Consider the following 8,789-nt stretch of genomic DNA (forward strand, 5'->3'; position numbering starts at 1 on the left):
ACCAACTTGGCTTCAAATTCAGACCTTTTATAATGTTATTACCCCCTCTAACCGATCCATTATTGATGCAGCTGCAGGTAGTACGATCATGCGGAAAACTCTAGAGGAAGCATATGACCTAGTGGAGGAGGTGGTATCAAACAGCTACCAGTGGAGCAATGACCGAACTAATCAGAGGGGAGTACACCACATTGATTCCTTTGCATCCCTATCTACGCAAATTGCTAATCTGAATAAGAAACTTGATACTTTTAATATTGCATCCATTAATACATCATCTAGCATCTCATGCGATTTATGTGGTCAAATAGGACATATAAATTCTGATTGTCAATTAAATAGTCCTTTAATTTCCCATGAGAATGCTAATTTTATCTCTCACGTTGGCAGGCCAAATTTCAATCCCTACTCAAATACATACAATCTAGGGTGGAGGAATCATCCAAACTTTTCATGGAGTAATAATCAGCAAAAGGCACCCATGGGTTTCCAATCATAGCCGCCCCCACAAGAAAAAAAGAACAATCTGGAAGATATGATCTCTAAGTTCATTACTGCTACTGAAGCAAGATTTCGAGAACAAGATAAGAGGTTCTTAAGTCAAGAAACATCGATTAAGAACTTAAAAGTTCAAGTGGGGCAGATTGTAAGCATGCTATCAAAAAGAAAAGAGGGACGGCTACCTAACAACACAGAAAAGAATCCCAGAGAACATGTGAACGCCATGGCCTTAAGAAGCGGGAAGACAATCGGTAAAGCCTAAGAAGATGACAAGAAAGCTGAATCGGCCAATCTGCAAAAGGAGAATGAGGGAAGTACCCCTAAACTGAATTTACATGAATTAAACTTCCTATTCCCTACCCAAGAAGAGTCTTGAAGGCTAAATTAAATAAGCAATTTGAAAAATTTTTGGAAGTGTTTAAAAAGATCCATATTAATCTTCCTCTTCTTGATGTATTGTCATAGATGCCGAAGTATGCCAAATTCCTGAAGAATGTGATGTCTAACAAAAGAAAGTGGGAGGATGGTGAGATGGTAAAACTAAACGAAGAATGTTCAACCATTCTTCAAAAGAAATTGTCCCTAAAGCTTAAGGATACAGGGAGTTTTTCTATACCTTGCACCATAGGGAATATTGAATTTAAAAAAGCTTTATGTGATTTAGGTGCTAGTATAAATTTAATGCTTTATTATATTTTTGAAAAAATTGGACTGCATGAATTAACATCTACAACTATTATCCTGCAATTAGCTGATCAAGCATTAAATATCCTAGGGGAATAGTAGAAGATGTTTTAGTCAAAGTGGGTAATTTCATCATTCCTACTGATTTCATTGTGTTGGATATGGAGGAAGATAAGGCAGTGCCATTGATTCTAGGGAGACCCTTTCTTGCCACGAGTAATGCTTTAATTGATGTGAAGGAAGGTCTAATTACTCTTAGAATCAATGGTGAAGAAGTGGTGTTTAATGTATTTAAAACCATGAAATGTCCCAACACAATTGAACATGAAATATATGCAATTGATTGCATTAATGGAGTAGATATATCTAAATCAGAAGACACGCTGAAAGTTGCACTTAATAATAGTCCTAATCAATTGCAACAAGCAGAGTAGAAGTTTATACTGAAATCAGAACTGCAAAATTTGACTTCTAAGCTAGAATCTTTTGAAATTGTAACTCATAATGCATCTTTTATTAATTTACCTCCGTCTCACACAAAACTCCTCCCATCTATTGTGCAGGCCCCTATTCCAGGTTTAAGCCCACCCATGAAGGATGAGAGGGGGAAACATCAGAAGTTGAAAACCGAGTGGAGTGGACCCTTTGAAGTAGCCAAGGTATTCCCTCATGGAGTAATTGAACTACATAATAATGATGGGAGTACATTCAAGGTAAATGGATAGTGGGTGAAACATTATATTGAAGGAGAGCAACCCATCCACCACGGGTCCATTCTCTCCTTAAAACCGCCATGAAAGAAAGGTGAAAGTCAAGATCACGACTTAAAAAGAGCACTTGTGGGAGGCAACCCATTAAGTTTAGTTGTTTGTGTTGTTCATTTTTTTATGTGTTTTTTTCGTATCTCACATTTGTAGGATCTCAACGAGGCATTCAGGGAAGTCCTCTTAAATCTTTCTCTCCTTATTCTTGTTATGCATATTCTATACATTGAGAACAATGTATATCTTAAGTGTGGGGGAGGATTAGGGGGTTGATAAATTTTTTTTAGGTCTCTAGCACGCTTCGATTGCCCCATCTCTAACCTTTCTTGTCAAAATTTCCACTCCTTAGAGACTTGTTTTTGAATGATTGTAAACCGTCATGAATCATGTGCTTAGGTGAAATAGACAAGAAAGGATGCAGGCAAATCTAGCTGAAATTTTCGGCTATGGAAGGTCTCTCAGTATTTTGAATGATCAACAGGCAAGATGCAATACAGATTCGACCCTTGTGAGCATTCGGTTTCTGACGGACAAACATGGTTTGATTATTCTAGAACTTGTCTTATTAGGCATGTTGAGACCATGATAATGAGTTCATGGATTGCAACATGATTTATTATATTTTTATCTTTATGATTTAAAAAAAAAAGAAAAAAAATTCTGAAAAAGTGTGAGATGGAGCATAAAATGCAATCACACTAAAAATATATGAAAAGGGTGAGATGGAGCATAAAATGCACTCATTCCTAGATCCCAAACCCTAATTCACCTTTCGATTAAGTAGATTCATGATAAGTGGTGGAGATGTGATACATAAGCAAGCTTATGGTGAGAACACTCCTTGTTTCGTTCTGAAAAATCATGAGAGGGTAATTTTTGAATCTTGCTGCATGTGATTGTGAAAACAAAGAGGGCTTACTCTAGTCCTAAATTATTCAAGCGAAGAGATGCTTGTTTCTCTCGATTGTCGATCTCATTTGGGATCATGAGGATTGGCGATTTAAGATGATTCTTTGACAAATTAAAGAGGAAAAGAAGTGGACGAAGGGATGGATCATGAATACTGATCAAGGCATGAAAGAGGGCAAACATCCTATGAAGAATGACCTCCAAAAATTTAAGTAGTTAGTCAACTTGTTCTGTTTGAGCTTTTCTTCAGTATTGTCTTGCCCGAGGACGGGCAAGGTTTAAGTGTTGAGGAATTTGATGAGGGTAGAATTTATCACATTTTTATCCCCAATTATTTTGTCTCTCATACATAATTAATACTTAATTGGACTCATATCTCTTGTATTTTGATTCAGGGCATGAAAGAAGTCGCAAGAATAAAAACAAGGCTAATCGGATGGGTTTTCACAGTTTCGGCAGCGATCAGTAATCTGGGCCTAACTTTCATATCCGAGCTCTGATTGGGATTTTGCAGATTCGGCCTACATCGAAGTTCTAGGCCTAAGAGAGAAAGTTACAACTTTCATGTTTTGGGCTTTTGCAAATTCGGCCTAGATCGAAGTCAAATCTAGGCCTGAAGACGGAGAAATTTCGCAGTGAGGCCCGGTTCCCAGTTGAAGCCCATTTCGTAGAAGAACATTGAAGCGGCCCAAGATATTAAAGCAGCCCATTCGAATTCAAGAATTTGAGAGTCTTCTTAGATTTAAATTTCTAAATGTAATTCCAGAAAGATTAAGAAAGGTTTAGATAAGGAGAGAGGAGAGAAGATAGGATAGGATAGGATAGGAAGAGTTTGGATCAAGGCTGGATTATCCATTCTTGAGATAAATCCAAGAAATTGTAAGCTATATGAGAGCTGGGCATACCAACCCTAGGGGGGGGATCACAAATTGCATTGAGCAATCAGTCAAGAGAGGAGAAAAGAAGTCAAGAAACAGAGGAAAGGTGATCAAGAATTCAAGAAACTTCAAGAAGAAGGTAGCGGCAAGAAGAGGAGATCTCAACACCATGGGCAAATTCAAGAGTTCTTTGTTTCCCTTTGTTTGCTTTAATTCTCTTATCATGAACTGATTTATTTCTTTCTAGGGCTGTGGAAAGCCTAACCATGTTAATGAATATATTTTTATCTTTATGATTTAACCAAGATTGTAATTTCCATATAGTCTATGAATTATTGTGCTTAATGCAATTAAGAGCTTGGCCACCTCTTAATTGATTTGTGTTATGTGAATGAATCGAGAGAGGAATTCACATAATCGACTGAATAATTCATAGTGTGAAATGAATGGTATATAGAGATATATATACATGATTCATCTGAATTTAATGGTTTTTCTTGGGCTTAATGCATTTCCACCTTGAGAGCTCTACTCGAGAGATCGAAGGGTTACTTGATGGATGTAATTTTAGTATATCTCAAGAGAGAATATTAAATAAAATTGGAAAGACCTCAGGTTATGGGAATAGCAAATAATCTTGGTTAATTGAATTCATTAATATTCATTACATTGGTTAGGTGGACCTAAAAGTCCTAGCCATTTCATCCATTTAGTGATTACCTTTGCTTTTATTTTCTTTTTCTAGTTTTTATTTCCCATAGTTCTTGCTCAAGTCTGAATTTCAATTGTCCAAATAATTAGGGAAGACTGTGGTTCTAATACTTATTTTGTTAAATCCCCGTGGGAACGATATTTTTTATACTATTTGATAACTAGTGCACTTGCTAGGGTTATATATTTATAGCTATCACATGCGAAGGCCCTATTCCATTAGGCGTGATCTCATACATACCCTGGTCTGCTAGGATGCAACATGTTCCATGTGAAGGCCCTGTTTTGATAGGGGTGATCTCATACATACCCTGGTCTGCCAGGATGCCGCATGCTCCATGCAAAGGCCCTATTCTAACAGGTGTGGTCTCACATACCCTGGTCCACCAGGATGCTACATGCTCCATGCGAAGGCCTTATTCCGGCAGGTGCGCTATCACATACCCTACTCCGCCTAAGATGCCACATGCTCCATGTGAAGGCCCTACTCCGGTATGTGCGCTCTCACATAACTTGGTCCGCCCAGGATGTCGCATGCTCCAAGCGAAGGCCTGGCAACCCATGGCACGCTCATACCACCTGGCAATCCCAGGCTTACACTTAAACTACCCGACAACCCCAGGAATGCCTTGGTAACTCCAGGGGTGTTCATGTCACATGGCTGTCCCATACCTGCACTCAAATCCTATGGCAACCACAAGCATGTTCACACCCCATACAACCCCCGCTTTCTATGAATGTGTTACCTACCCACACACTTATTTGGGCTAGCTCCTTTTGACCTAACAGTAACTCAAACGTTAGAATAACATTGTTCGTTCCTCCTAACGACCTGCGATAAAGTTCGCTATGTCTATGACAACACTTGCTTGTGATAGAGCCCAACAGGTGCCCGACTACTTGATTTCTATTATTTTCTGGGGCTACCTAAAAGCCTGCAAAGTATCATTCCAATGTTAGTAGACACTTGAAAATTCCCTTTCTTTTCAATGTCGTTGAGCCAAGGACACACAAATTCCTTTTCTATAATAGTTTCAATTAAAGGGCGATTCCACTCATGATAGTGCTCAATTGCGATTAGCTTCCAGAATACTTACGAGAAAGAGCCTGTTTATGGAAAAGTGCAAAAAACAATCAACTCCAAAACGATCTAAATACTGCTTGACACTCGTGCTGATACAAACTGCGACTTTTCAAACCGCATTAATTACAAATTTAACTCAGACTCTTTCCTACGAAATAATATGCGATAAAGTTTTATTACAAGTTCAAAAATATTAAATCAGAACCCCGACAAGTAGCAAATTTTGATCGAAGAACCACTTGCAAAATTCTCACATTTGCAAAGCCTTAACATAAACAAGAAAGTTTTCCTCAAAGTGAAACAAGATTTCCATAACATCAAGAGCATCCTTCGAAACAAATACGGTTGACAAAAGCATGCAAACCAAGGGACTTCAAAGAAAACAATATGCAAATCATGTCCTTCACAATAATACAAAATTCTTTACAGGAAGCAAAAAAGTATTTACAACGGTTTTACACTTTGGCCCATTCCTCTCTCATCCCTATAATACTCTCTAAACCAGGGGCGCACTCTTCGAATCTGTCCAAATCTTCCAGCTCCGCTTCATACTCTGCCATCACCTTTCGCAGCAGCGCACACTCGTCGATAAGAGTCTCCAATTTCTTAGTGGCCTTTGCAAGGCTAGCCTTGACGACTTTGTGGTGAAGGCGTGCATCCTTGAATGAATGAAATAGTACCGATTGCGATACCTTCAGATCGGCCTTCTAGAACGCATGGGCCAACATCACAACATGCTTCTCAATTTGGCCCATCTCAAAGCCAATGGTAGAGAAAGATCTATAAGCTTCCATTCAATGAGCGAAATCCGACCAAGAGAGTTCTTCAATAGGACGGTTCATTATGTGATCCATCATAGTCGCAATGGTATTCAGGGCAGGCCCGACAACCATTGGGTGAAGTTTAGTAGAGGGCAACCACCCAGCACGTATGACAAGGGAAGCAAACTCTACCACCGAACGCGAGATGCAGTACTTGTCGCAGCAGCGATGGCCCTGAACTTCAACGGGATCCATAATGGCATAACCTAGAGGGGGAACGTCATTCTTGTCGTAATACTCAGAAAGCTCCTGCCTTATTTGCAAAAGTTCCTCCTCATAGGTCAACTCTTCGACTGGTGATTCAACCACTTATACATCCCCACATTCAGCCCTGTCCTCTACACCCACAAGAACCCTGACCCTTTCGACGGGCGATTCGGACCTAACTGGAAACCCGACCTCCAGGTCCCCAGGGACCTCAACATCAATGGCCACAAAGGAGCCGGAACCTCTTTGTGACAAGCCACCTGCTCTGGCCCCACAGCTACAGAACTTCCATCCTCTCACGTTGCAGCATCGGGAGCAACGTCACCAGAACCAGCATTCTCAGCACCCCAGGATCCTGATCGGGAGGTTGCGATGATCTCAACTCCTCCATTAGGCACCTGATGATAGGAACAACAGGCATGACGGCTATATTTACATGAAACGGGGTCTATGATGAAGCAACATAGTAGTCAGTATAACAAGCCTAAACGCGATAAAGCAGCATATCAACAATATTCCCACATACCTCCTTACTCACAATGGGGTTTTCCGAAGTCTCTACGCTGGGCCGTGTCTCTTCATCTTCGACACGCTTCAAAACAAAGGACTGCGCACATTGCAGTCAACCGCATTGCCTATACAGGTAAGGAAAATAGATGTATATAGAGAACACCCCTACTCACCAAATCAGATTTTCCAGGAGAAACTGCAGTAGCTTCCGAGGCTGACAGAACGTCCTCATTCTCCTTGGACTACAGTAGCATTGGAGTAAACATCAGCTCAAACAACTATAAACAATTGCGGCGCATATTACACAAAACTAAGGGAAACAACGGTTTTCAGCCATATTACCGAATCGTCCTCCGAGGAACCACGCCTTGGTCGGGAAGGAGCCATCCTCTTCATCCTTCCACTCGAAAAGAGGATGGAGGCTACCCTGGCAGAGGGTGCCACTACAACCAACTCGGTTTCCGTAACAGGTAATGTTGGAGACGCTGGCCTGACTTTGGCGTGAGGTGCCTGTGATGAGGCCACATCTGGACCTACGGAGCGCGGCACATCCGCAGCTCGAACAAATTGCGGGACCCTCACAGACCTAGCTCTCTTCACAACACGGGGACGACTGCTCTCCCCTTGCTCAAATACCGAATAACCCCTATCGTGCTTTACCCCAGCCTTCTATGGAAAACACAACGCAGTAGACGATGGAATATTCCCCCGATCAGCAACATGATCCACCGGGGGATCCATCACGTGATGAGGTTGGGGGTCCTTCCTCACGAGCTCCTGAAATCCCCCAAACAGAGAACACAGGTAAGCGAACTGGAGGGATTTGCAGGTTGATGCCCTCCTGAACCCAGCAAAGGGAAATGTTGTACAGTTGGGGAACGCCAAGTTGTGATGATGGGTCCAAAACACATCCTCTCCAGAAGACCTTAAAAATTGCCTGCCCATATAGTCATTTCCAAACTGGCACATCACCCCGTCTGGACGGTATACCGCTAATTGCGCCTCCCCGGTGTGATCGAGATAGGCTATCCAACCGGGCCATGTCACCAGGCATGCCACACCCACGGTAGGATTGTCAACAGCCACCACACACTGCTGATCACCACCCTCTGGAACAAGCAACCTGACACGGAAAGGTAGTGCATGTCGAACAGCCTCAGCATAGGGCCGCCAAGTGAATCCATCAAGAGATGTCAGCTTCGTGTTGATCTCATCCAACTTGAAGTCTTTGAGCCTAGAATCCTAAAGCCATCGTTTCCCCTGCAGACTTTGAGTTGTTTCTCCTTGAACACATCACCCCTCATAATGGCAACAGCGACTTGAAAAGGAGACAAGCGGCGAGGCGTGATTCTGAACATCCAAAGAAAAGGAGTGCAAATGTAACTTACACGCCTCTTACAACCTGGGTCCATTATCTATTGAACAGTATCGTTCATCTACTCGTATAGGTAACCTAGGAACATGGAAGCCAACGGCAGCTGATGACCACTAGCTGCTAAGACAGCAAGCGGGATCAGGACCGTTTGCAAACCGCAATCAGGTAACCCAGGAAAAAGGAACCGAGAGGATATATACAAGATAAAGGGAGCGAGGTGGCATTGAGAATTGGCACGATACACCACCATGAGATTCAAACCAAAATGCCACCCAAGCCTCCAGCGGCATCTTACCACGGGTAGTGGTGTGATCGACTCGAACTTTGAAAGCTGCAACTTTGCGA

The 8,789-nt window shown here is 41.8% G+C and overlaps 1 protein-coding gene across 2 annotated transcripts; it reads right to left on the bottom strand.

Moving 5' to 3' along the window:
* Window positions 1-5,806: 5,806 nt before the first annotated feature.
* Window positions 5,807-8,405, bottom strand: LOC148848939 (uncharacterized). 2 transcript variants are annotated; one of them, XM_088952019.1, is made up of 4 exons: window positions 7,412-8,405; window positions 7,243-7,311; window positions 7,086-7,151; window positions 5,807-6,957 (listed from the first exon to the last, which is right to left on the bottom strand). In XM_088952019.1, exons 1-4 carry the CDS (start codon window positions 7,463-7,465, stop codon window positions 6,856-6,858), a joined length of 291 nt encoding a protein of 96 aa, XP_088808145.1. In that variant the 5' UTR covers window positions 7,466-8,405; the 3' UTR covers window positions 5,807-6,855. The 2 variants fall into 2 exon arrangements, with proteins under 2 accessions (XP_088808145.1, XP_088808144.1); XM_088952018.1 differs by having other exon boundaries at window positions 5,827-6,957; window positions 7,086-7,166; window positions 7,412-8,313.
* Between the last annotated feature and the right edge of the window lie 384 nt (window positions 8,406-8,789).

The sequence above is a fragment of the Nelumbo lutea genome, chromosome 6 (assembly GCF_056320005.1).
Source record: "Nelumbo lutea isolate HS-2025 chromosome 6, American lotus-T2T, whole genome shotgun sequence".
Lineage (NCBI taxonomy): Eukaryota > Viridiplantae > Streptophyta > Magnoliopsida > Proteales > Nelumbonaceae > Nelumbo > Nelumbo lutea.